Below are 27,733 nucleotides of genomic sequence, written 5' to 3' on the forward strand. Positions count from 1 at the left end.
AAGCTCTCATGAAACAAACCTTAATAAATCTCCCCCTTTCTTATTTAATCAGAAAGCTCAGTGTTAGAAAAACCATGATTAGATTTTAGTAACAAAATGGCAAAGTTAATGTCAAGCTTGAAGCAAACAGGACACAGCGGGCACCTGAAAAGTCTGAAAAGGGCAGCTTCGTCTTCCCAATTTCGAAAAGGGAAATTCCCTAAAATAGGAACTACGGTATTCGTATTGGCGTACACACGTGTCACTGATCTATACGACAGGCGGCTCTCGACCCAAACCTAATTAACAATTCGGCTAACTCGCAATGCTATTGGTCCACGTAATCCCGAACCGGGAAAACCACTAGTGGTTTTTGTGCCCGAAAAGAGAGCGGTTTGGAATTGCTCAGGTAGACTTTCCTTATATAGCTTTGTGCTGATGTGAATCATCAGTACAACCAAAGCTATTTTCGGGAGAAACCTCGGTTTGTCTTCATTACTTAAAAGCTTCCAGTTCCAGTAAGTTTTGATTTTTCCTTTTTAAATTTTTCTCTTCGAAAAATCAAATTTCTCCTTTGTTTTTCTTCCATTTTCTCTCTCTTTGTCGGAAAATTTCTCCTGCAATCTTCATTTTCTTCTTTTAGCAGCTCATCCTGAACAGAGTAAGCTCAGATTTTTCCTCTTACTGTATCTGTATCGTATGTTTATACAGTTTTGTATTTTTATATTAATTTGCTGGAGCTGAAATTATTTTTGTTTGAATTTTGGCTGGCAGCTTGAAATTAAGGAGTTAGATCGATTTGGTAGGTGACTGATGGGAAGGGGAAAGATTGTGATAAGGAGGATTGACAATTCAACCAGCAGGCAGGTGACGTTTTCGAAGCGGAGGAATGGATTGTTGAAGAAGGCCAAAGAACTGGCGATCCTGTGCGATGCTGAGGTCGGAGTCATGATCTTCTCCAGCACCAACAAGCTCTACGATTTCGCAAGCACCAGGTGAGTACTCAGCTGATAATAGTTGGTTCATTTTTATGATACCATCTGGTCCTTGATAGCCTGGCCTTTCATTCGTACCTTCAGATCCATGTAACTGGATAATTTAGATTTTTTTTTTCTTCTTAAATTCATTGATTTATAATTGAGTAAGAATTAAAGTTGATTTTCCAAAGAATAAGGGAAGTCAGCCGATGCATGTCTCCATTTTTTCAGAAGAAAGTGTAGAGTAGAAAAATTTGGGCATGAACGGACATGTACAAGGATCAATATATAGAACTACTTCCTCATTAGTTTCGAATTAGAAGATCGATCGATCATCAAGCTTATGCAGCTATCTACTAATTTTATTAACAATCATCTGGATATATAGATCGATTTGTATGACATTATGATATCTCTCTCCGTATAATTTACTCGATTAGTACATAGGAAACAAAAATTTTACAAACAACTTCTAATTGACTTTCTCTCAAAAAAAAAAAAAAAAAAAAACTTCTAATTGACTTGAAAACAATGTTTTATATGTAGATGCCAAACATGAATATGATTAGAGACAGAGATGATTAACCCCTATTGTGTAACACAATTTACGGACCTAAAACAATTACATTTTCACCAGTACCCTAGTTGTATGCATACTTTACATATATACATTAAACCTAGAACTTGTAGGAAGAATGTATTAAGAACATAACACTATAAACTAACCAACAATTGTTTAATTGTCTTTTGGATCAACAGGCTAATGCTTAGAGATAAGTGCATGCTCTACTATTGGACCTATAGATCCCCCCATTACGCTAATTGTGTGTTTGGGGGTACACATGTTGTGCATAAGTTTCTTTGAAAATAACCAAAACTATATGCTTGATAAGATTTATACTTTCAAAATTTTCTTTTTAGAAGTTGAGAGTTAATTTATAGGGGAAATTACTGGTCCCCCCTTTAACTTTTGGTGCGTCGACAGTTCAGTCCCTGTTATTCCAATTTTAACAGATAACTCCCCAAACATTCAAATTTCACACAATTTGATCCAAAATTACCATTTTACCCCTCACTTCCTTTTTTCACACACATACATACATACATACATACACACACACACACACACACACACACACACACACACACACACACATACATTATATATATACACACACATATGTATAAAATTATACATATATTTATATATCTACATATACATATACATATACATACATATATATATATATATATATATATATATATATATATATATGTATATGTAGATATATATGTGTATATGTATGTATACATATATATCTAATGTGTGTGTGTGTATATATATATATATATATATGTGTGTGTGTGTGTATGTATATATCTGCATATGTATATGTACACACACACATATATACATATAAATATATATAAAAAGAGAGAGAGAAGAATAAAAATATACACACACATATACATACATATATACATACATACATACATACATACATACATACATACATACATACTCACACACACACACATACATATATATATAAAGAGAGAGAGAAGAATAAAAAATATATATACATACACACACACACACACATATATATACATATGTATAAAAGAGAGAGAGAGAGAGAGAAGAATAAAACAAAAACAAAAAAAAAATAAGTGAGGGGTAAAATGGTAATTTTGGATCAAATTGTGTGAAATTTGAATGTTTGGGGAGTTATCTGTTAAAATTGAAATAACAGGGACTGAACTGTCGACGCACCAAAAGTTAAAGGGGGGACCAGTAATTTTCCCTAATTTATATGAAAGAAATCATAGGTACTAGTTAATATCTGTTGATATATGAGCTGGTACCTATGATAATCTTAATCTTTACCATAATCTTATCATTTCAACTTACAGATGTTCTATTTCTAGAATGCTTAGCCCTAAAATGACGATGTTTCAAAAGTACTCTTTTTCTTTCTAAGACTCTTGATTGAAAAGAACAAGGACTACTGGTTTAGATCCAGTGATGAAGAAAAAGCCTTGGCATCAAAATGTAGGTCAAATTTTGAAGCATGCATGCCCTTTAGTTTATTTCATTTACAACAGATCGATTGCATGGATACTTCCTTTAACCCCTCCCATTTTCTGTATACCTCATTCTATAGTTTCTCTTTATCAAAAACATATAGAGAATATATCAGGCGTATCTATAAAGTAGGCGAATATACTTCAGTTATATGTTTTCAGATTTCTTTTCACTTTATTTGCTAGATCATATGAAAATGAAGAAAAACACTGTTTTCTATGATAGCATAAAATATACAAGACGGTAGCATATATGCATGTTTGGCTGGCTAAGTACTATAAATCCCTCTGACGAAATTTTATATTTCTGAGATCATCGATCTCGATCCAAAGATCAAGTATTTCTACATACATTATTTAGGGTGACGAATTAGCAGTTTCATGACAACATTGATGAGCCAGTAGGTTAATAATAATGCTCTTTCTTACATGCTACCATTACTTGCCAAAAACTATATGTTTTACATTTATAGTAAGTTTTGACTATCCGTCCTTACTAAGACCTAAAAATTAAGACGGTAAATTATTTATTATTATTATTATTTTGCCTTAGAGTTCTAGTTTGAGAAATATTCACACATTCCTTTTTTCTTAATACACATTCCATCATATTTTTTTTCCTCAACCTTGCCTCTTCCTCATCTCTGTCAGACCGTCTCGGATTGCTCTTTTTCCCCCTTCTCTCTCTTCCAAATTTGCAATCACTCTTCTCTTCGTTCTCTCTCCGCCCCAAACATTTCTCTATTTCTATCTCTCCACGCATGTATCTGGCTCTCTCTTCTCTCCACGTACCTCTCTCTCTCCCCTCTCAGATTTATGCCTTGTTATTAAACTAGCATTGCAATCACCAAATACATAGAATTTCTAAGACTTGCTACACAATGTGCAGCCATATCCCTTCTTATTGTGAATAGGGAAGACATGATTTAGTATTAACCAATTGGGTAGGAAGTTCTTCCATTATCGTCATCGAAGAAATTAAAAAAAAAAAAAAAAAAAAAAACCCTAAAATCAAATGCAGGGGATATTTATATAATTATTAATTATACTTTCGATCAAGGAGTTGGTAATTATGAACAAGCACTCATGAAAAAGATGTCGTCGTTATAGTAATTAAATCAACCACCCTCGACTTCTACACTGGCAGCTTGAGTTTGTTTCTTAGACATAGGGGTAAGATAAAAATTTAAAATTTACTAGAAAGTAGGTTGTTTATTAAACAAATAAAGATGTGTGAATGTAATTATGCTTCTAGTTTAAGGTAAACACATAACTATAGCTAGAGTCTTACAGCTTCATTAAACCACCATTTTATTAACTGTATGTTTTCTATTAACTCGTTTTCAGCTCTTGTTACAATTCTAGATTATAACTCTTGTATGTGTTTTCTATTTTAAAACACATACAAGAGTTTTTTAGGGTTGCGCCCACTACGATGAACCTCCTGAAAGCCACTTGTTCAAGCTCAGTGATTAGAGCACCACTATCTAAGATCGAGGTCATGGGTTCGAGTCACCATGGGAGTAGAAGTGAAATCCTTTAATCATCTTTAAAAAAAGTCTAAATTGCTTATGCTGTGGAACCTAACTATAGGACATGATATCCAATTATACGCTGTCATGTTGATTGGCTTTACGGATATTGTCAAACACTTATAGATGCGGTGCTTTGTTCTTAAGGCGTATTGTAGGTTAAGGCCAAATAATAATAATAATAATAATAATATGAAACAAACAAACAAATTTGGTAAGTCTAAATAGATAAATGACTCTAAAGTAAAGACTTTAAAGCAGAGTCGTGTTCATATACTCAATTAATTTCTTACTTAATTGTCCTCAACGGCTATTGGATTTATAATTTATGGTGGAGAATAACAACGAGGCAAATAAATTTATTCTAATTAACTACTTATTTATTCTTAACCCTTAGCTTTAGATTTAGTAAAATAGTTTAGCACAACTGACCAGAGTATAAATTGAGTAGGCAGAGAGGACTGTTCTAAAGCATGATGTTATCTTTTCCATTGTTATGAAGCTGGATAAAAAAATCATTGCTTTTAACCATGTTTAAGCTCTGCCAGTTTGCACACAAAGTGACTTTAATTTATAACATTACCGTATTTCTATTATTGGTCAATGGAATTTTTTAGGGTGTTTCTAAATGTACCCAACAAACTTCTTAGTATACTCAGCAAATTTATTTGTTTTTAAATATATCTAATTAAACCAATTACTTTCCCAAACTGCCCTTATCTTGTACCTAACAAAAAAACACAACACAACGATGAAACTTCAAAGCGGAGTTACTGTGGCTGTGTCTGGTACAAGTACAACAGATTGGATTTGATTACAAATCTAATTCTGATCAAGCTGGAGTAGATTAGAGTGCGAGAGGAGGTTTAGACTTAATGTGTCATATACCTGACGATATCCATTTTTGAAATTAGTTCCGTATATGACTAAATTTGGGAGTTAAGGTGGTTTGATGGTGTTGAAACTTGAAAGTAAGATAATGAGAGGGACAAAGAGATGGACAGAGAGAGTTCATGATTATAGTCTTGGCTTTGATTGGAAGAAGGAAGGGGAAGAGATAGATTATTCCATCTTTCCATACCGTTTCATGCTTTGTGTAGTTGTTCTCTTTCAAGATCCAAGAAGTGTTCTTATAACCCCCAAATTGCCAACAAATGTCTTCCTTTGTTGTTATTTCCTTGATGATTATTCACACAACCACAATCCATAGGAGGAAGGGTGAAACCCCACATAACACATCCAGTTATCCATATGATTTTTAGTTTCCTGTGCTTTGGCAAAGCTTATCGCTGCCAGTTCTTTGAAGACAACCGGCCTATTCCAATTGCAGGAATTCTTCCCTTCTCTGTAAATTAGCATATATCCCACAAATTCAATCTATGCGGACATGAAATGAAAGGTCCAAGAGTCATGATCGAAGGACAACACCTAACTCTGGGAAGTTTTCATCGATGTGTTTCTTTTGCTGGGTGCAAGATACGGTTAGTTTGGGAAATTTGGTGGTTTAGTTAGATATATTTTTAAACAAATAAATTTGCTGGGTGTACTAAGAACTTTGCTGGGTACATTTAGAAACACCCATTTTTTATCATATGGAAGTGGGAGTTAGGGTCATAACTCTATCAATTATAGAAATAAATACTATCAAAGCTAATAGCATTCGAATTTGATTAACCCTTTGATTTTATGAATAGTGATTACGAGCATCATCAGATGACTACGGATTTTGTAGTCACCCATTATTAGATTTGATTTCAAGGAATTTAATTTGAACACTTATAAATTATTCTTTTATTCTCAACCCTTAATATTAAGTTTAAAGGTGAGTGACCACAAAATTTGTAGTCACCAGTGACCGTGTGAACATTACTAATGATTTTATTCCTTCATTTACATTAAGTAGCTTTGGAATTAAGATAATGCTTTAATGGTTTTAGGTGACCTAGCCTAATGACACACACATGCATGCCGATTCGCATATTTTTATTATTATTTAATACATATTATTATTATTATTGTTTTTTTTTTCACAAACGAAGGGCATATACTTCATTTATCAAACACCATTTTTCTTTAAGACTGATTATATGAAAATTAACATAGAGTGACCATTTTTCTTTTGTCAAAATTAGAGAACATAACCGAACCAAGAGAACACACAAACCACCACCACCATAACTGAAGAGATCCAGACCCACTAACTTTAAACATAACACAGAACAACTAAACCAGTCCCAGAGCCACTACAAAACCCTAATAGATCTAACTCCTCCAACTGCCGTCATCAGATCTACGGTCTCGACCACCACCTTCATAGCTACCTCCACCCTCGCTTCCATAGCTACCACCTCCATGGCTGTAGCCATTGTCTCCACCCTCACGACAACCACCACTGCCTTCCCCTTTACGAGGATCACCACCTCCATAATCGCCAGAACCGCCATCACCACCACCACTACCACCGCTTTCGCGGGACTAAGCCTCATTGATGGTGATGCTATGACCGTCAAGGTCCTAGCCATTCATGCCTTTGATTATGTCTCTCATGGCCTTCTCATTGCTGAAGGTGACGAATCTGAATCCCCTGGACCTTCTGGTCTCACGATCGTTGATGATCTTCAATTCGATGATCTTGCCAAAAAGAGCGAAGGCCCTTTTAAGCACATCGTTGTCGGTGGCCCAGGCGAGCCTTTCAATGAATCAATGGAACTTGATCTCAGCAGAGGCCATAACGAGAAATGAAAACCGTAGAGAAAAGATAAAGACTCAAACTTTGAGGAAGAGATTGAGAAACTGAGACTCATATTTTTTTTTTGAATAGAGATTGATTTCAATAGTAATCAAGCCATAAAACAGGCCAGAGTTTAACAGAACTTACATAAGAAATCCGGAAAAAACTAGATACCCTATCTAAGCCAAGCTAAAACTCATTAAAGTCTAAGGGATGCTCACATGAAGCAAGCCTAACCAAGCAAGAACAACCTCGCTTCCTAAGGAAAAATCATTCATCTAGCCTAAGCTGCCAGCACGCAATTGTGGTATAACAAAAAACTAGAAACATCTCAGAAAACTTATAGAAGCTACTCCTACTCAAACATAGGCTTGCATCCAAATGTCAATGGCATAAACTTAAACAAGAGCCAACTCCTTCCCCTTAAGGTTGGAGTTGGCACCATCTTCTGCAGCTAACAACCTCGGCAACAGGTTGGTCTTTTTGCTTTTTCCACCAGTCTTCTTGTCAACATCAGGCTTCGTACTCTTCCCTTTCCCTGCCGTACCATACGACAACTTATTCAGGCTTCCCACAGGGCGACCTCTCTTCCTCTTCAGTGGCTCACCAGTGTTCATTGGTGGCTCCAACAGACCCATGGTTACTGCATCCAAGTTCTTCCTTCCAATAGCTAAACTGAGGCGCAATTTTTTGGGAGAAATAGTTACCTCATCTTCTGCCCTAGGGCGACGTTTCCCAGTGATTGATTCACCGTCCTGGGATGGTGCATCGATCTCTCTGATCTGGATCCGTCGCCTGGCACGACGAAGTGCCTGAATCGACTGAGGAAGAAGTACCTCAAGAATAGTCCGCGGAACTTGGGCCTTGAAAACTAGGGTTTGGCCAGGTGCCAAAACCCTAGCTGCACAAGAACCTGGAACTTGAGTTTCCCGCAACACTGCCAGAGCAGAGGGCTGCGCCTCCGCGCCCACCACTTCATCCCCATCTTCCTGCAGTTCCGGGCCGGAACAAGGCAGTCCTACGTGGGTAACAAAGCCGCACCGCCCACACCGTCCAAAAACCTTATCGAACTTGAACCCCGCCATAAATCGGACGTTTTCCTCGACCCAGAACCTCCGCTTGAACAACAACGGGTTAGCATACTCGATTTCCACCCGGATACGTAAAACCCTAGTCCTGAAAGCAACTCTGTCGAATTCCTGAAAGTCTCCCAACGTACTCCCAATAAGCCGCATAATCCGTTCAGATTGAAAAGCTGGTGGCACTCCCATCAACGTGATCCAATAGGAGGACGTCTTCAGAGGTACCTCTGCATTTGACGCACACCGTCGTACTCAGCTAAAGCAATCGGAGCCCTATTGAAGCCCCACGGTCCGCCCTTCCAGACTCTACTTCGGTCAACCGGATCAGAGAAAGAAAATAGAATCCGTTCATCCTCCCCTGTGTCTTCAACCCTAAGCGACCCATTAATCCTCCATGCAGATCGAAACATGCCAAGGAGAGATCTGCGGTTATACTCCCTAGCAGTGAGGAGTTTCCCAATCATGAAAACTTCTGGTTGCCGTAAGCCCTTAGAGGGACGTAGATCCACTGGCCTTTTCCCATCGGCAATGGCGAGAGAGGAAGCTAAGCGAGCGGCCATTGCATCAACGGACGCCATGAGCTGTTGAACGATACTTCGCAGTCAAAACCCTAACCCTAGAGAGAGAGAGAGAGAGTTGGTTGCGGCTAGAGTTTTTTAAATCATTTCAGATTTGAGACTCATATTTTTTTTATTACATATTAAAAATGCCGTTGTTTTGAAAAATTACAACAGTAAATGATATTTTTTTTGTTAATAGGATATGCAAACAACTCCCCTAAGAAAATGCAAACTACTTGGGTTTGGTAGTTTTCTTTTGTTTTTTTGTTTGTTTGTTTTTTATTCTTTTATTTTCACTTTAATTAGAAAAATGTCAACTTATTTCTTATAAAATTACACATAACGAGCCATCCCAATAGAACTGTTAGAATAATTATTATGTAATTACGTCAACCTTTTTAATCGGACAGTAAACTACATCCATAACTATCCTACACAACCCATGTGATAATCAATCGAGCCATAGGAAATGTGGGTACTTTTGGTGACATATCTCAAGCTTAAGTAGAAGCAGACTCCTAGAAAGGAGAGAAGTCTATAAGACTTGCAACATCGATCCATCATTACAAAATAAAAACAAATTTAGAATTTGCAGCAGACACTGAAATACTTGGGTCAAATCCCAAAAACCCAACCTAAGAGAAGAAACCCTAAAAATGTTAGTAGTCGCTGTCACCATCACTAATCCTCCTCCATACACATTTAGGTTTTGATCTTCGGCCATCTGACTTTTTTTTTTCTTATATATTTCCTTTAAAAGATGGGAAGAAGAGAAGAACGCAAATAAGAGGTATGCCCAGCGTGCTTGCAGAAGAACTTATAGTTGCAGGATGGTTGGGCGGTATCCTAGAACCTTGGGCACTTCCTTCACCTCAAACAAAAATTGGCACCAATTGATGTGAACCAAACCAAATGCTAGGCATTTATGCATGTTGCAACCACCATCAATGACTAGTTGCACATAATGACACCAATAAACACCAGCAACCGCACCTTTTAGAGCCTAAGGGTTGCAAGTCGAATCAAAGATATGATGGAACTAGTTGCTACCAAGCCCCCTAGCCAAAGCCCTACCACCATAATCGAACAATCTGTGAATCCTTAAGGTTACACACTACTGCCTCAATTAGCAACAGCAGAAGGAACAAGAGCAAAGTTTCCTTGCTAAACTAGAAAAAGCATCGCCTAACTCACTTCCTTTGGGTAATTCAGGTCCTCATGTTGCACAAAACTTAAAAAAGCATTGCCCCTCAATGCCAAACTATTTCTAGCTTGGTGTAGGTTCATTTTAGTTTGTTGGGCGCATTTGCAATTTCGTTTGGTAGTCTTGTTGTACTGGTAGCCTATTCTTGGGTCTTTATTTATTTTTTTTTTTTTTGAATTAACCCTAGGGGCGATAACATCATTCATTACAAGTCAGAATAAGTCGTTACATGCCCTTCCACTGCCATCTATAGACAGACAAAAAGATAGTAGTAGTATCCACAGTGGTACATAGACAATAGACCTACTTATTACAAATTTAAATACGTAGACAAAGCGGAAATCTTCCTTTGGTACTACTCCAGAGACGCTAGAGGTACATAGAGTGCACCAAAAAGTGCATTAGGTTCCTAAAAGGATTTATTGTAAAAGACAAATTAAGCTAAACATAGTAAAGACCTAGGGCAACAATCCCAGCCCAAAATACTGAGTCCAATAGCCTCTAGGGGAAGGGATCCAACTCAGACCCATCAAGCTGGCTTGGTCCAGGCCCAGCATCTCTAGCACGCCATGTCGTATGTAGCAATCCCAACACCTGCGCCCGACCCGTGCCGCCATGATCCACGCCGCCACTACCTCACGCCGCTTCAACCCAAACCACCAAGCACATGCCGCCACAGTTCATGCCATTAAGACCCGATCCAGAATCACGCTGGTCCAGTGCCACCATCTGCACCACCGTTGATTCAGAACCCACGCTGCTGGACTTGATCGGAGATGTTGCCAGAAAATGAAGCCAAAGCCGTCTGGTACTCGAGCACAAACACCCACCCAAAGAGCTCCCTTGAACAATTATAGATTGAACACCTGTCCGGCAGCAGACCCTAAGATGACGGTGAGGCCGGAGGCCAGTCCAAACGTCATGGCGCCGCCGGACGAGCGTGATTTCTCAATCGGAAAAAACCAGTCTTAGGGTTTTAAGGTTTCTTGAGGAGAGAGAGAATGTCAAGGTTATCCCGCATTGGATCTATACTATTCTTGGGTTTTATCTGTAATAGTTATTCTTGTTAATAGTGTATTTTTCATTGCAAAAAAAGAAATAATAATAATAATAATAATAATAAAACTATTATTTAGTAGAAAGTCATATGACAGCAGCATATTTTGGATTCCCGCTTTCTAAATTGTTCTTGTTCCAGGCTACTTTTTCTCATCTTTATGTTGTATTAAAGATGAGTTAATGATTTAAGTGATGGCTATTTGTGTTTTAAGGAATGAGTCATTAATAAAATTTTGATCTCAAACCGCACCCCCACCCAATTTCTAAACTCTGAACTGTCACATCTGAAACCCCAAAAGACTAGCTGTGTGAAACCTTTTACCCCAAAACTTTTGAACTCCAATAAAACTTCAGACCACTTGGACCTAAGAGATACTCCACACTCGTAAAACTCTTAACATTAAGCCTCAAATACCAAATAACAATTTCCATTCTACAAAGGCTCGATGCTACTGTATGTTGCTAAGAGATATCGGGCCTTTGGAATACTGATTTTGCCATTAATCTGGTAAGTGGTACTTGATTTAGGACTATCACGGTCTTCACTAGCTTGGGATATTTTTTGTTAATATGGATTCAGATAGTAATATCACTTTTATCAAGCAGCTTGATGTATGCCTTCATCTTCATCTTGTGAGCTTTCTCAAATTTACTACAAAAAGAACTCGGCTTTAAGTTGATACCACTGATAATATCGGCGTCGGTCACTGCTGATCTGAAAACCACAGAATTTTCAGATATTACAGCTCACAAAATATATTACTTTTAGGTATATAGATCAAAAGTTATAGTCTAAAACTTAGCACATGTCAATTGTCTTTGGTTACATATCCATATGATTCTCGAAAATATGTTCTATAGTTTCCTTGTGCCAAGTCACCGAAGGCAACTAGTAACTCTAACAAATGTGTTGTTTATTGCAGCATAAAGTCAGTGATCGAAAGATATGGCAAAGCAAAAGAGGAGCATCATCAATTTGGCAACCCAGCTTCTGAAGTTAAGGTATTCATTAGTACCAAACCAGAAGTTTAGTTTAGTTTATTTTTTTAATGTTTTATCTGCAATGCTATATCTTTTACATATGCTACCAATGAAAATAAACTAGTTTCAGAAAAAACTTTTGCGTCTTAAAGCCAGATTAATTCAGGATCATGCTCAGAACTGCCTTAAATGCTGGGTTTACTATAAATGTAATTAGGATACCACAAATACCAGCAACGGAATCCTAATTACTTTATCAAAGAAAATGTGCATTGCTTGGAAGGAGATAATACTAACACTTGGCGAACATAGATACGTGTATAAGAGGGGCACTTGGTCCTTAAAGAATGTATACGATACGGAAGAGTTGCTTAAGCAGAGGACCCCTATTTGTTTTTTTGGTGGGGCACTTGGTCCAATTTTAGGAATCTTTACTTGATTAGAAAATATACACATAATTCTAACCCAGAAAGGAAGATGAGTTGGTGATACTAAGAAAAGACCAAAAAAAAAAAGTTGACTAGGAATCAGGCATGGCAATTTAAATGGACAAGCAAAAAAGTAATGATGGTAAAGTTACCATTAAATTTCTCTCATAACAAATTATCTGGAAACATTTGATAATGGATATAAATAATGATGGTAAAGTTACCATTAAATTTCTCTCATAACAAATTATCTGGAAACATTTGATAATGGATATAAAACTCTAGTTTGGCATAGTAGGATGAAAGAAAACAAACAAAGATTACATTCACCTCACAAAAATCATGACCACTAATATTCAGAAAAGATAATGCAATTACATAGATGCAACAAAAGTTGACTAATCTCCTCAAAAAAAAAAAAAAAAAAAAACAAAAGTTGACTAATTATACAACAGATCTGATATCAAACAAAATACAAGTTTACAATGTCTTTTTAACAAAAGATATACACGTTCAGAATATCTTTCAAACAAAAGATTCATACCTGTATGGTATGATACTTGAAACTTTTCAGGAACAACACATGCAAAAATTATTCACACGTGAGGTATTATACTTTAATATTTGTCCAAACAACAATTTAAAAGAGCAAATGTAATAAATTTAAAAGAGAAACATCAATTTCCAAACAAACCTGAATTCATGGTTGTACGTTGGAAGTTGGAACACATAGCATATGAGGTACAGCTTTCATACAATGGTTCAACCTGAGTAGTGGATGCACCAGTCTGACGAGTAACGAGTTTCATCCTCAGTAATTATCAGACCAGCTATCCCAAATAGACATACAAACTTTTGCTGCATGCTTTAATCAAATTGCAGCCTCTCATTCTAAGAAATGAATAACTGCAGATTGTGATAAACATAATAAAAGCATATGAATTGATAAAACAAATAATTTATGAGACTATCAGAAATTCTGAAAAAAGTAAACTGGTAAAGCTTCATTGTTGACAAATAAAACTTCAACGTTAACCACAATATGCTTTATTGCATATTATTCCTTGATACACAAAGTGGAACAGAATCAAAAAGTGAAGTATTTAGACCAATCAGAAGTGCTTCATAAAACAACGATAGCGCGCAAGATATAAAAGAATAAGCCTAATATATAAAAGGATCCTAACAGTAAGAAATTACACTTCAAGAAAAATCATTTGTAGCAATAGATCGAGTAATAACATGGTAAATAAATAAATAAAAACAATAAAAATAAATATTTAAAAAAAAAAAAAAAAAAAAACAGGACAACAGAAATTTAAAGAGATAGGTAACCCTTATCCCATAAACATATATATCCTGGGGAAGTGTGAAGTTCGTAAACACATCAAGTAGCCACATTTCACAGCTTAGAAAAACCACCAAAATTTAGAAAGATCTTTTAAATCACAAATCCAGATTTCATTATTGATAACTGTCGATGAACAGAAGTAATTTTTGTTTCTATAGCAAGAAATAACTCGATACTATCAAACCACTTATTCCTTCCAACTGGCAAAGAAGTTCAGCCCTCTTCTTAAACAATACAGTTGAGTCGTGATCAAGGGTTAATCACAGAAACTTAACAGTGAAAATATTGGGATTCTATGTACGACTAATAGTGGATTCAATATCGTGTCTCCTACACTAGCCAATATAGATTCGTAGGTTTGAAGCACTCCAACCTTGATGATTTGGTCTTAAATATTATAGATGCAAACTGCAAGAAATGGATTATTTCCTTCCACTTGTCTCATAAATGAATAGCCTGAAGGAGAGGAATTTATTGGACATAGTAGATTACCAAAGTCAAGTCAGAATTTAATGTTGTTTCATCAGCCAGAGCCATGATACCATCATTTGCAGTTGCAGAATGAAAAAGCAGTCAAGAAATCAACACCTGTGATGTAGATAAAGCCCACCTATAGCGGCACAGCAGCACCAGAGTTTCAAAAATTATTCCATTAAAGATAGTTCGTTCCCCTTTTCAGATCATAGCAACGAAGTTGCGAATTACTGAATAGTGGAACCAAGGAGCAGACATGAATGGCTAACCTCCCAAGTTCAGTAACATGGGACCAAAGGCTATTGCTAAGAGAAAGCATCAAATATGTCTGTTCCATATGGGTGAAATTGTTTCCACGACAAGATCTGTTTCCAATCTCCAGGAGACCTCTTCTCAATATGAGGTGTTTCAATTCAAGCATGGAGCTCTGAACAAGGCTCGAAATGCAATTGCTGGTAAGAATCAACCCAGAGGCAGTAAAACCTCTAAGGATTTTCCAGATCCCTTTATTTTGTCACCACACAAAGTTCTCTGATCTCTTTAACCAGTTTAGGGGAAAAGAAATCAATCAACAAAATGAGTAGAAAAGAAAAAACTATCATTGAACTCTCTTTTACTATTCTCTTGTCCTGGATCACATAATCAAGTTCCATATCCATATAAAAGCTCTCATGGCATCAACAAGTGTTAAAACACCTAATCATGTCAACAATTTCAACAATACTCTATCCATGGATTGTTCTGGTTAATAGAAGGATCCATTTAAATACTAAAAACAAAACCCTAAATGCTAATGCTACTATAATTCAGTTCCACATTTTTTTCACAAATAATATAATGCCTAATATTTCATGGAACAACAAGGGCGGGGCTGTAATGAGGACCTTAACAATGAGGACACTATAAGGACTTTTATATCAACGGTTGGATGACTTGTGTGCTGAAGAAATAATTTTGCAACTAAAAATTAGACCAGTCATCCAACTGTTGATTTAAAAGTCCTCATGGAGTCCTCATTAGATATTCTTCTCCCGGAAAAACAAAGCATTACTATGTCTGAGATCGATGTAAGATTCCCAAGAAGACGCCAGAGAAATAACCAGAACAAAAAAAATGTCATTTAATTACATTCCAGAATACAGATGCCTCCTTCCACAATACAGATGCCTCTGTGTTAAAATGTATCTCATTGAACAATCAAGAATAAAATAACCCAATTCGACCTTTTCCACAATAGTTTATGCCATAACTAAAATCAACTGAAGTGAAAAAACATATGGTGGATACTTAGAGCCTTCGTTTCGCACCTGATAACCAAAAGTTTGGCCTTTTAGAATTGGGCAACACATCCCTAGAACTTGGAACTCTATAATCTCCCATATCATTGCCAAAAAAAAAAAAAAAAACACTGATGATTGTCAAACAACAACAGAAATACGATTTACAGTCAGTTTCCAAGAACCCTCAACCAATGTACAGAGAAATTTTGGTAAAGATAACAAAAGGAAGTACTGAAGAAAGTTTTCCCAACTTCCTATCGTTCAAAATCCTAAGGCAGTTGAAATTCCAGTTCATAAATGAAATGAGTCCTACTATCAATTGATAAACTATAAGAGGATGATAATCTATAAGGTTAAGGGAACATTAAGGGACTCATGAAGTCATGATACTCCAAAGGATTAAAAAAGGAAGAGCAACACTAAACTTTGATATATGATATTATTTTATTTTTGGAAGATATGACCTGGCTAAACTATACGTTGTCCCTTTTCATTAGATACTGGTAGATATTTTATCAATACTCCTGCAGTACAATGATCACTCTTTAAATTTCAATTAGTTTCTTAGCACATCACCAATCCCTGGGTACACTAACCTGAACAGATCCTTTCACTATCATTTGATTGCAAGACCATTCAGTATCTCAAAGTATCATTAACTGCATGCACCAATCCTTTTTGGAAAAAAAGCGCCTTCTCAGCAATACAAAATTAGCTTCCTACTCGTGATAGGCTATGACAAACATCTTAAGCCAAGAGTTGTTGACAACATGTAGAACCTGTATGGGTAATCATCCTGTTAAGAACATGTTTTGTTGTTTATACGATGAAGGCTAGTAAGAGCAAGTTCACCCGTTGGGTCACCAGGTCACCCACTATTCACTACTTTTTAGTGTTAATTTCACCCTCTGGGTCACGGGCACAGTGTATTTCGTGCCCTGAGTCACCATCGTGACCTGCAAAGTGACCTGGTGACCCAGGTCACCATGAAAACTATGCCCGTGACCCAGAGGGTGAAAATTAACACTAAAAAGCAAAAAGCAGTGAATAGTGGGTGACCTGGTGACTCAACAGGTGAACTTGCTCTAAGATTTTGCACGTTCTATGTGATCATACCTCATGCTCCGCTAGAAGTGCACACCTCCGCCAATTCTGTGTTTCAGTCTTGTGAACTCATGTGTTAACTACGCACCTGATCTACATAGAAAAAAGGTGAACAATCTGGCTTAGTTCAGTTCACTAACTAAAGGACTGAATGCCCTTCCCATGTTTTCTAAGTGAAAGCTAACGTGTTGCATGGGAAAAGGATGCACCAGAAAGGGGGGATGAAATAGAAACCCTTCAACCCCCTTGGGCTACCTTTTCCGTACGAAATGGAATCATTTCCATTTTGTCAACCAAATGGGGCCTAAATATTCACAATGGTCTACTAAGATATTTAATCCCATTCACTTGCAATGCTTCCGCACTCCGGCATCAATAAGATCCAAAGAGCACCCTTCGCTTTTGTCATTCCATCATAGATCTCCGTAATTCATCCACTACAGAAAAAATATCCTCTCTTCATCGAACTATGTGAATTGATTTTAAGAGCATTCCCCCACTTCTCTTACCGTGATTCTGCCACGAAACTAATCGGGTTTCCTCCAAAAGTCCTATCATGATCCAGCACTTGACAAAAGCAAGCAACACTGCCGATTCACTTGCAAGATATTGTTGAATTGGGCTTTCTGCCATTGTCAAAAATCCCCACTGCTACCGCCAGTGGGAGTCAGCACCATGTCCAGGTTCCAAAATGGCTGATTATCTGAAATGATCAGCTAAGAATTACTGCTAGGATAGCCTTTTCTCCACCAGCTACCTATATACTAGAATACCATCATACAATGTTTCTTAGCTTTTCTATAATATTTGGCCCCAAATAATGTGCAAGTATCAATATCCTAGAATAATGTGCAAGTACCTATATACTAGAATACCATCATACAATGTTTCTTAGCTTTTCTATAATATTTGGCCCCAAATAATGTTCAAGTACCAATATGTTATGCACCTGTTTGCCACTTTGCTCTCAATTATTGCCAGCTCCTCGGCAAGGATAGTTTACATTAGCTAGCTAGGAGCCTCTTTTCCTTCTACCCAGCACCCCCAAAACATCATTTTATGTATCAAGCTTACAGCTAGGTTTTTTTCTTAGCAGGATCAACTCTTTGATGATGATTGGACTTTGCAATTGCACAACCTAATGAACCAGGAAAACTATTTTCCAATTTCCTATGGACCTATTCTCCTATGATTTCAGATAACTGATTTTTATTTTTATTTTTATTTTATTTTTTTGAAAGAAAGAACATAGATTGATATGAGCAACTCATTTTCCTTTTTTCTTATGAGAACGAGGTTTATAGCAAAAAGACTAAAAATCAGGGGAACTGCAGTTTAGGGACGCTGTGCAATAATACAGGACTACTCCATGGGGGCCATAACTACGCATACTAAAATCTGAGAGAATGATTTCAAAGACCTCTAGATAACATGTGCTTAACATATATGACAAAAGCTAAGTACGCTACATAATGGTCTTGATCTTTCTGGATCAGTTCCCATAGCCTCCTCCATCATCTTTTCCTAAATTTGGTTAGCGAGGATAAGGCTTGTGTTCAACGTAAGAGTTGGCTTTTACTCTTTTCCCTTCTTGGATCCCATTGAAACTAAGATGATTCAACACACACATAAAAATTACCTGCCTCCTCTACCCTTTTAGCAATAGCAACGGAAATTTAGTGTGATTCACTTTCAAGTCTTCCTCTCTTTATTGAACCTCTCCTGATTACATAGCTGCATAAGGAAGCCTATAGCATATGAAGGCATAACAAATTACTATGAATCAAGAAACGTGCATATAAGGCATTTCCATATGACTACAATCTTTATGCATGAATGTGGCGGCCATTACCAAATCTATTTTCTGACACAAGCCACCACACCCACCGTCCCTCCCTCCCTCCCTCTTGGAATTTCTATTGCCTGTTAATTTCTAAAGTTAAGACAGATGAAAGAACAAACAGCATTAATGGCATTTGAAAACTGTTCAAATTACAACATAAGCTTAACCATGCACACATGTTGAAATTGTCAGAGAGTACACATGGGAATGCCATGTCCTATATCAAAAACACATAAGTGTCTCCACTAGATCAGGAGCAGGATCTCCTCAGCGCGAGAAAACAAAAAGAAAAAAAACAAAGCACTCTCATCACCTATCCTCTTGCTCATCCAAAGATGTTAGGTTCAATTAGATTGAGCTAATGATTGTACTCAAAAGATGTTATGTGTGAATAGTGTATGACAGTTCTATAACTTCAGCATTTACATTGCATGTTTACATTCGTATATGAGACAGAGTAAGAAGTAGTTTATGGGACATTTTCTTTAATTAAAAGTATTGTTTTCAAACATTGCTTCTATTATACTGTAGTTGCCAAATTCTACTAAAATATGTTCACTGTTATAGTTATTACTAGTTACTAAAGATGCTGCTTTTTAACTTTCCAGTTATGGCAAAGGGAAGCAGCAATGTTAAGGCAACAACTTCAAAACTTGCAAGAGAGCCATAGGTACAATCATTTCCTCTTAATTATTAATTTTGTAGCTTATATTAACAAGAAACCCTAGCATTAGAGAACTTGGTGCAGTAGAAATGACAAATTGAAAGCCAGACTCCAGTAAGGATTTTTCCCATCATTGAGAACTGCAAGGCCTTGCCGTTACATACATGATGTCAACATGCACATGTATTAACACCACTTTCACCAAAAAGTTAATTTCACAAATGTTGTGTGCAAAGAGAAAAGAATAGTCATAAAGGTGAGATAAGCCTATCACCAATTGCAAAATGATGTTTCAACAGCTTTGATTTTAGATTCGTTAGAGGATCTAATACCAAGAAGTTTGCTGTTTGGATTATCCAAAGGGCCTAGAGGGCACTTAATTAAGATCATCAGGAAACAGATTCCTACAAATAGGTCAGACTACAACTACTTCCAAATGAATACAGAAAGCAGATGGAGTCATTTTTTAAGTTTGAACACACTGCATTGAGCCAAATAGAATGTTCCATGATTTGAAACCACACCCAGATGACATCAAGATTTAAAAGGCGGTGCCTTGAGTACAGTAGCACTGTAGAACTTGTACTTGGAGTTGACAATGTTTAGGCTCCTACAAGCTAATCAGTAATGTATATAAACCCATCCTAAAATGGAAACAGATTAACAAGTGGGATCAGGTATGGCTGAAAACACAGCATTAATCCTCCTCTGCTGGATTTAAGATTTGCAAATCTATGTTCAGGGCAAACATAATGTTTCCCTTTCAATTATTACAGGCAAATGATGGGTGAAGAGCTTTCAGGCCTGAGTGTGAAAGACTTGCAGAATCTGGAGAACCAATTGGAAATGAGTCTTAGGGGTGTCCGAATGAAAAAGGTTTGAACTTCCATTATATTCTGAAAATCAGATATTAATACTTTTTTGCATGGTACTAAATGAAAAGTTTTGTTTTGTAGGATCAACTTTTAATGGATGAAATACAAGACCTAAACAGAAAGGTTGACCTTGAAAAACCTTGATCCAAATTTCAGATTCTCTCTCTTTATTACTTAAATAACTATATTTCAACATATTTGTGCAGGGAAACCTCATTCACCAAGAAAATGTCGAGCTGTATAAGAAGGTAAACCTAATTCGTCAAGAAAACATGGAACTATATAAGAAGGTACTGGTTTAGATTACTAAGACAAGCCAACTATCCTCCAAAGACTCGTAAAATTCAATAATCCAACCTACTCAAATTGCAACATTTTTCATAACCATCCTCAACAAAAAAGTTTCACATCCCAGGTTTATGGAACAAGGGATGTAAATGGAGCAAATAGAAATCCCTTTCTGACAAATGGTCTAGACATTGGAGAGGACACACATGGACCAGTCAATCTCCAGCTTAGTCAGCCACAGCAGCAGAACTATGAAGAACCAGCAAGAGCTACAAAGCTGGGGTATAATGCCCTTCCTAAAACTACAGTGTCTATTATGATTATCAACTTTTAATTTTCCAAACCTTGACCAACTTGTTTCTATGATGATTACAGCAGACTTTAGCTACAATAGCAAAGAAGCTGCATCAGATTAGGACAATGTTACTTGACTTCATCAAGCACAAGGCTGGTGCGTACAAATTTACATTTCTATCACAGAAATGTGGTAAAAGAGCCACAGACCTTGATTTGAAACAAATAATTATTTGCATGTGTGTAACGATCAATGAAACAAATTATTTATGTAAAGAAGAGGTTTCTATATAAGTTTAAAAGAATAATTGTATTGCACTTCTAGTGCAGTACAGCTTAAAGAAATCTCTAAGTCTGTCTGCATTCTTGCTTTGAAGGCTGGTAAATGTAATGGATATGAGACGTATGTTGTTGATTACTTAGGAAAACATGTCAACACCAGCAGTTTCTTGAAAGACAATAATACAAAGTGAAAGAAGCAAAGTTGTTCAGTCATCAACACATAACTGCATTCTAGTCGGAGTCTACTCAAATATATTACAAGATGTTATAGAGGTTTTACCTTCTTGTTCACGTAGTCTGATATTGTTTAGAGAGCACTGCAATGATCTCGTGTCTTTGTTGCAACATAATATTCTGCACTGAACCAATATAAAGTCAGCCCAAAATAGCCTATCTAGTAATAGATGGTCTTCTTGATATTATACTATAAAACATAATGTTACATCCAGACAGGGTAGACAGTGCTACAAACTGCATTTAAAGTGCACCATATATATATACTATACTATATATATATATATATATATATATATATATATAGAGAGAGAGAGAGAGAGAGAGAGAGACAGAGAGAGACAGAGAGGGATTTCATGCACTTAGACTAACTGAAAAAATCACCATACAGTTAGGCATGACAAAATGCGAAAATTGTCAATATAATGATTATAAGTACACTTCTACGACATGTCAAATTCACCAGACTAAATTTTAGTTTATCAGCTGGAAAGAAAAACCAAAAAAAAAAACCATGCATGGTCAAAGCCAAAGAAAGACTTTTTTATTCTACTTAGTAGTGAATCTATGTCCCAGACAAACTTTCATCAATACAAACATATGCAAGTAAGGTTTTATTTATCAGATGGAAGTAAAATGAAGCCCAATGCCCCAAGCCATCTATATTAAGGTCCATAGCCATGAAGCAATATATCTTATTAGGATAGAAAACAATATCTAGATTGCAGAGACCACAAAATGAGAAGTCAAACAACAGTATTTATTTACTTAAATGATATAGCTTGAATTGAGATAACCACAGCCAGTTCCATATGTTCAATGTTGGTTTCCAAATTGCAGATTCAACACCAAATGACTAGCAACAGAAATGATCAAGTTACAATAGGAGATCTATGAATGGTGGCATTCAATTGAATATAAGAAATCTAAGGGAGACTACAAGACATGAGAGATTTCTTGTTAGAACTGGAAGATGGATAATCATTTCACACTTGAGATTAAGAGAACTTTTGGCAAGAAGGAAAAAAAAAAAAGCTATTCTTGAGATCAGCTAACAATGAAATTGGGTATAAACTACAGAGTCCTATGGCAGAGCTTGCAAGGAAAGTGTCCTTCCTTTTTACCATCTCTTAAACAAGAAACCAAGTTCTAACAAAATATCTCACTCTTTAATGATGCTGAATCATATAATTGCTTAAATACTAAGAAATTACCCACCTACATAAACATATTTATTTTATGCTTAACAAGAAAACAAATTCTACAAAAGATCTAGATGGTGGGGGAAAGAATGCTGATATCTTATGTTGGTCGCATACTTCTAAACTTTATGGAATCAATCTAAAGAAAAAACTTGAGATGCTTCAAGAGTCAGTAAATCCAAATTAACAGGAAACTCAAATCTTGTCGGATCAATAGATGAAAAAGGAAAAGTCAAAACTGGTAATAGTGTCAGAATTATAAAGCATAGATCCAAAATACAATCTCATCTCAACAGACAGAAATCTCAAATATTTAAGCAAAAAAAAAAAAAACAGCAACAACAACCAAGGTTACCAAGAATCTGGTAATCATGAAGTTTTCTGCACGCTTCATGCTACACTAAACCGGAGTTTAATTTGAAGTGCTGAGGTGGCATTTTTAAGTATATCATATCTAATGCTTCACTGATACTGGACTCCCACTTTGTGTAGTTGTCAGTACTCAGGGTCAGATTCCAGCACAGTTCTGTGCTATGTTGAGCAGTACTTCAGCGAAAGCGCAACACTACCTAACCAATCTGCACAATGGCAGCTACCATTGCTGATCAATGCGTCCACAAGCTAGCCGGTGGTTCTTTTCTCTTTTCTTACGATCTGCTTCCTGGTCCTACACATGGCATCACCCAACCAAGGGTATTTTGTGCTCCTAATAGGAGCCTTTTCTGTTCTAGTTATTAAGAGCTACCTCTAGATATACCTTCACATATTATTTTCAAAAGTAATTACTGTCATATGAGGATCAACAGGGAGCGCAACATTGGAGAATACATGTATATAAGTATATAGATATATGTATATGACACACACACACACACATTTTTATATATACAGATATATACATATATATAGGGGTTAATCAGGTTTCAAGCTCCCTACATATAGGGAGCTTCAAGTTCAGACGTCACATTTAAGGAAATGTGGATGTCCTTCCAATTTCAACCATCCGTTTGATAGTCCTCAGACAACGAGAACCCTTAAAAAAAAGAAAGTAAATATTAGTCAAGTCACAAAACCACCCAATTACTTGTAATCATCATTACATATTGTTTGCATAGTTTCGGTTTAAGTGACCAAACAATTTGTGATTTAGCAGGTTTTTTTTGTGTGACCCTTAAAGAAGGTATAAGATGGACGGTTCTAATCATTGAACTGCAATGTGGCATGATGAGGTTATAGACATCTACATTTCTCTTATGCTATGGGCATCCACTTAGCGCGCCCGCGCACACACACACACACATATTGTTAGGAAAGACTTTACTGTTTGTATCCAAATTTTAAGTTTCACGAAATAAGCAGACAATATCCGTTAAGCTTATCCTCAAGGCCAACCTAATCCTGGCATGTGGAGCAGTAGACAAATGCAACCAAATTGAAATATTAGAGAGGAACCCCAACTTGTATCTAACCAACAAATAAATGAAGAATGGGTGGGGAACAAGAGCTCCTGCAACCAAAGCTCTAATACCATGTTAAAACACAAGTACAACCAGGAGCATAAGCTTTTAAAGAATTGATAACAATGTATGTGACAAAGTGTGTAGATTTTTTTCGTATTTGTAATCTAGTGGAATGACTTTTAAAATTTTAGGTCCCCTATTACTGCAAGAATTCAGAGCATGTGGATAAGGGAAAGTCTGTTGTCATTGACACCACTCCAGCTATGGCAGATGATGGTGAGGGTCCATCTTTTGATCGACAATCTCCTCCTCCAATTGAAAAGGCTGCACTGAATACCTCTAAGTCGATACCAAATATTCGTATTGAAAAAGTTGCAGTGAATAACTCTTTTTTAAGTCAATACCAAATGTTGTTGTTGAGCAAGCCATTGTTCCAATAGTACAAGAGGTAGGACAGAATATCCCAAGCCCAGTTGCAAGTTTAGTTCCAACAAACTCTCCAGGTAATGTTAATGTCAATATTTCCCTTGGTAACAGTTTTGGGTTTCTTGTTCAAATGCAGCAAGGCAAGAGCATTGTTGCAGATGAGCAATGGATAGTTGGAGAGTGCATTGACACTTTGGTCAGCACTGATAATATGAATTTTACTTTGGTAGAATCTAATGTTCATCAAACTAAGTTATGTTGGGGTGATTTTGAAAATGAAAAACCCCTTGGTCATCACACTTATGCTCAGGTTGAGATAAGTCCTTTGAGTTCCTGGTTTGATGAGGGTGAAACAACTCTGGATTGTGAAGATTCTCAAGTCTCCCCCAAAGTCTTAGAATAAAAAATTGAAGACAAAAGAAGCTTCACAAGATCCTTACCCTAACAGCAATCGGACGCCCGTTGTCCGTCTTGATCTTTGATTCAATCAGCACTGCTTAATCTTGTTTACGTTTTGCTTGCCTACTGGTTTTGTTGTTTCTTCTAAAGAGTCTTGGCTTCATGTCTCCACCTTAGGTGTTATCTTTTTTATTTAATTAATAAAATATTTTTCGATTGCCCAAAAAAAAAAAAAATTAGGTCCCTTGTTGTTATTACTTTTATTCTTTCAAGGGTTCAAGCTTGAGTTCAACCTCGAGCTCAACTCATTTATAGAATAGTGATCTAAAGGTCACCAATTCTCTAGCATGCCAATCTAGAGAACATTAATTCAAGATCGATAAAAATAATTGGCAAGTTGAATATAGTGATCCGTGTGGACGGGTGTTAGAGGGGAAGGCTACCTTGTGCACTACAATCCCACATTGCCAAATGGAGGGAAGGCGATGTACTTTATTGTGTGCAAACTCAAATCCCCATAAAAAGATGCGTTTTTGGGTGGAAGCCCAAAAACAAAACCGTGCCAGCAGCCCCAAAGCAAACATCTTGCAATGTGGACTGGGCTATGACATATTGGTATCACAGCCTGTCCCGATCAGAAGTGTGCCAACAATGACATCGGGCCTTTGTGGGCAAATGCTAGAGGTACTGGCAAGCTATCTTGCGCAATATTACAATCCCACATCATCCATGAGATGAAAGGCGATGTGCTTTACATGTGCAAACTCACATCCCTATAAAAATATGTTTTTTGGAGTGAAAGCCGAAGAACAAAACCGTGTCAACAGGAGGCCCCCATTTTGAGCTCTGGTCTGAGAAGCGAGCTTGGGGGAGAGTTTCTTTCCTACATCCCATCTCCACAAACTAATGCTCCACTATATATCTTGATAACCACTTACCGGTTCAAATCAAGTTGCAAAAACAATCGATACTAAAAAAAGTAAGATCAAACCAGATGTAGAGAAAAATAAGCAAATCTAAACATTAATGACAAGTTTTGAAATCAGTGAGTATAAATCTTAACCCTTGTAGAAGGCTTCACATATACTTTCAACTAATTTTCTTTGAAAACTTCTTGTATTTTCAATTGGTTTAATTCTCAAAAACATTCTACAAATATGAAATTATGTGAGACCGACAATATTAGTAAGATGGTGCTTCAAAACGCTCATAATCTGTTCGACAACATCTAGTTTCATCACTTAAACAACAGGCATTTTATGGAATTCTCCCATATGCATTTTATAGGTATAATCAAAATTTGAGGCCAATCAGAAAACCTAATAACACTCTTTATTCAAACAAAACAAAATTTCTGAAAAATCATTATGGTAAAAGGCTGGTTCTGTAAGTGAGTGGCATCTGGTATAACGATCATGTTTATAACATGACGTAGATACACAAAATGTTCCATATTTAGTGCATTAAATTCAAAAATCATACAGAATGATACCGTATTCTAAAAAGAGAGAACTATATGGCATTATTGGTAGAGGAAACATTGATGCACCTAGTGCCACAGCATTAGATTTTGCCCCTTATATATTGAAGCCTTAATGTAACATCCCCTAGCTTCAACGCCACCGCAGATTAACTGATGGTGAACTTAAGCAAAGTTCAAGATAGTAACAATCCCATTTTAAATTTCAATTATATTCAACTTAGCAAGATGATTAACAACACCTACTCAGGAGCAAAGGAGTGTTAACGATACAAATCTATATGTGCTTATACAAACTTCTATATACTAAAGCATATCAGGAGCTACTGTGGGGTTTATATCTTCTCATAAGAAGAAGGAAGGCCTCAATATATGAAAAATTCAGTTTTAGCTCCCATGTCCAATTCTTAGCACTATAAGTCATACAACATACCAAGGAATAGCAGCCTCAAAATAGTTACAGACCAAAATCAAATCAAAACATGTAATACAGGAACGAAAGAATTCGCATAGTTATGAGAAAAATAAATCGGATGCATTCAGCAAGGTAAAGTTTGAATTAAAGCTAAAAAGTCACTAAAAGCAAGGTAAAAGCGATTAACACTGCAAAATTAGCAAGAGCAAAATAAAAGATCGCCGATCAAAATAAAGGCAACAGAAGCAGTATCTTACCTCGGAGGCTTGGACCTGAGAGCTCCATATCTCCAACAAGAAATCACTTTCCTTTATTATAATACTATCGCCTGAAAAAAAAAACACATATATAGTACACATATATAGTACATATTACCAACTAAGTACGAAAAACAGAGTGATGCTCCTTTCGTAAAGAAAAAAAAAAAAAGAAACTTACGACGTTCAGCGGTTAGGGCTGACGATTAGTCCTTCACGAAGTTCTGAGCTCCATTTACGCTCGTAATTTCTGAAATTTTGTTTGCAGCCAAACAAGACGTTCACTCTCTCAGACGAATCAAACCTCCGTCGAGAAACGACAAAATTGAGAGGTCGGAGGAGGTGGGAGGCAATAAGATTAGAGCAGAATGCAGACAGAGAAACGCAAGGGATGAAGGAAACTTGACGGCCGGCGACGTCCATCGGAGAATCGGAGACGAAAGAGGCGACGAGGGGAGGAAGAAGAAGGGATCTGCGACTGTGCTGCGGTGGAGGAGACAAGTAGAGGCGTGTATGCCTGACGAGGAAGAAGGTAGGGGAGATGAACGAGAGGGGGAGAGAGATGAAAATATCTCAGCGGAAATGAATAAAATAGAGGAGAGGAAATAATGGTGGGGGAGACCGAGAGGTTCAGAGAGGGATGGTGGGGGCGTGGAGGCGTTGATGCCCCCACTCGATCTAAGTCATCTAACACGTAATCAAGTTTCACCTTTTGCTTCTTATTTGCTGATTCTGGTTAAAATACTAAGTAAAATACATGGGAGATGATCTAGGGTTTCGGATTCGT

At 36.7% G+C, this 27,733-nt stretch overlaps 1 protein-coding gene, 1 long non-coding RNA gene and 1 pseudogene across 16 annotated transcripts; 1 reads left to right on the forward strand and 2 right to left on the reverse strand.

The window, feature by feature from the left end:
* Positions 1 to 304: 304 nt before the first annotated feature.
* Positions 305 to 21,109, forward strand: LOC133742852 (MADS-box transcription factor 23-like). 5 transcript variants are annotated; one of them, XM_062170535.1, is made up of 9 exons: positions 305 to 497; positions 754 to 974; positions 12,133 to 12,211; positions 19,279 to 19,340; positions 20,111 to 20,210; positions 20,291 to 20,332; positions 20,416 to 20,499; positions 20,625 to 20,779; positions 20,873 to 21,109. In XM_062170535.1, the coding sequence occupies exons 2-9, from the start codon at positions 793 to 795 to the stop codon at positions 20,880 to 20,882; spliced, it is 714 nt and encodes a 237-aa protein (XP_062026519.1). In that variant the 5' UTR covers positions 305 to 497; positions 754 to 792; the 3' UTR covers positions 20,883 to 21,109. The 5 variants fall into 5 exon arrangements, with proteins under 5 accessions (XP_062026519.1, XP_062026518.1, XP_062026520.1 ...); XM_062170536.1 differs by having other exon boundaries at positions 309 to 497; positions 20,876 to 21,109; XM_062170534.1 differs by having other exon boundaries at positions 308 to 497; positions 20,416 to 20,457; positions 20,625 to 21,109.
* LOC133742531 (glycine-rich RNA-binding protein GRP1A-like) lies at positions 2,399 to 7,303 on the reverse strand (annotated as a pseudogene).
* LOC133742853 (uncharacterized) lies at positions 11,583 to 27,733 on the reverse strand. Of its 11 annotated transcripts, XR_009862792.1 has the most exons (7): positions 27,128 to 27,733; positions 26,947 to 27,017; positions 21,354 to 21,427; positions 16,840 to 18,760; positions 13,313 to 16,502; positions 13,163 to 13,184; positions 11,583 to 11,924 (listed from the first exon to the last, which is right to left on the reverse strand). It is a non-coding gene; the product is annotated as an uncharacterized LOC133742853 (long non-coding RNA). The 11 variants fall into 11 exon arrangements; XR_009862790.1 differs by having other exon boundaries at positions 13,163 to 16,502; XR_009862788.1 differs by lacking the exon at positions 13,163 to 13,184 and having other exon boundaries at positions 27,128 to 27,732.

The sequence above is a fragment of the Rosa rugosa genome, chromosome 4 (genome assembly GCF_958449725.1).
Source record: "Rosa rugosa chromosome 4, drRosRugo1.1, whole genome shotgun sequence".
Lineage (NCBI taxonomy): Eukaryota > Viridiplantae > Streptophyta > Magnoliopsida > Rosales > Rosaceae > Rosa > Rosa rugosa.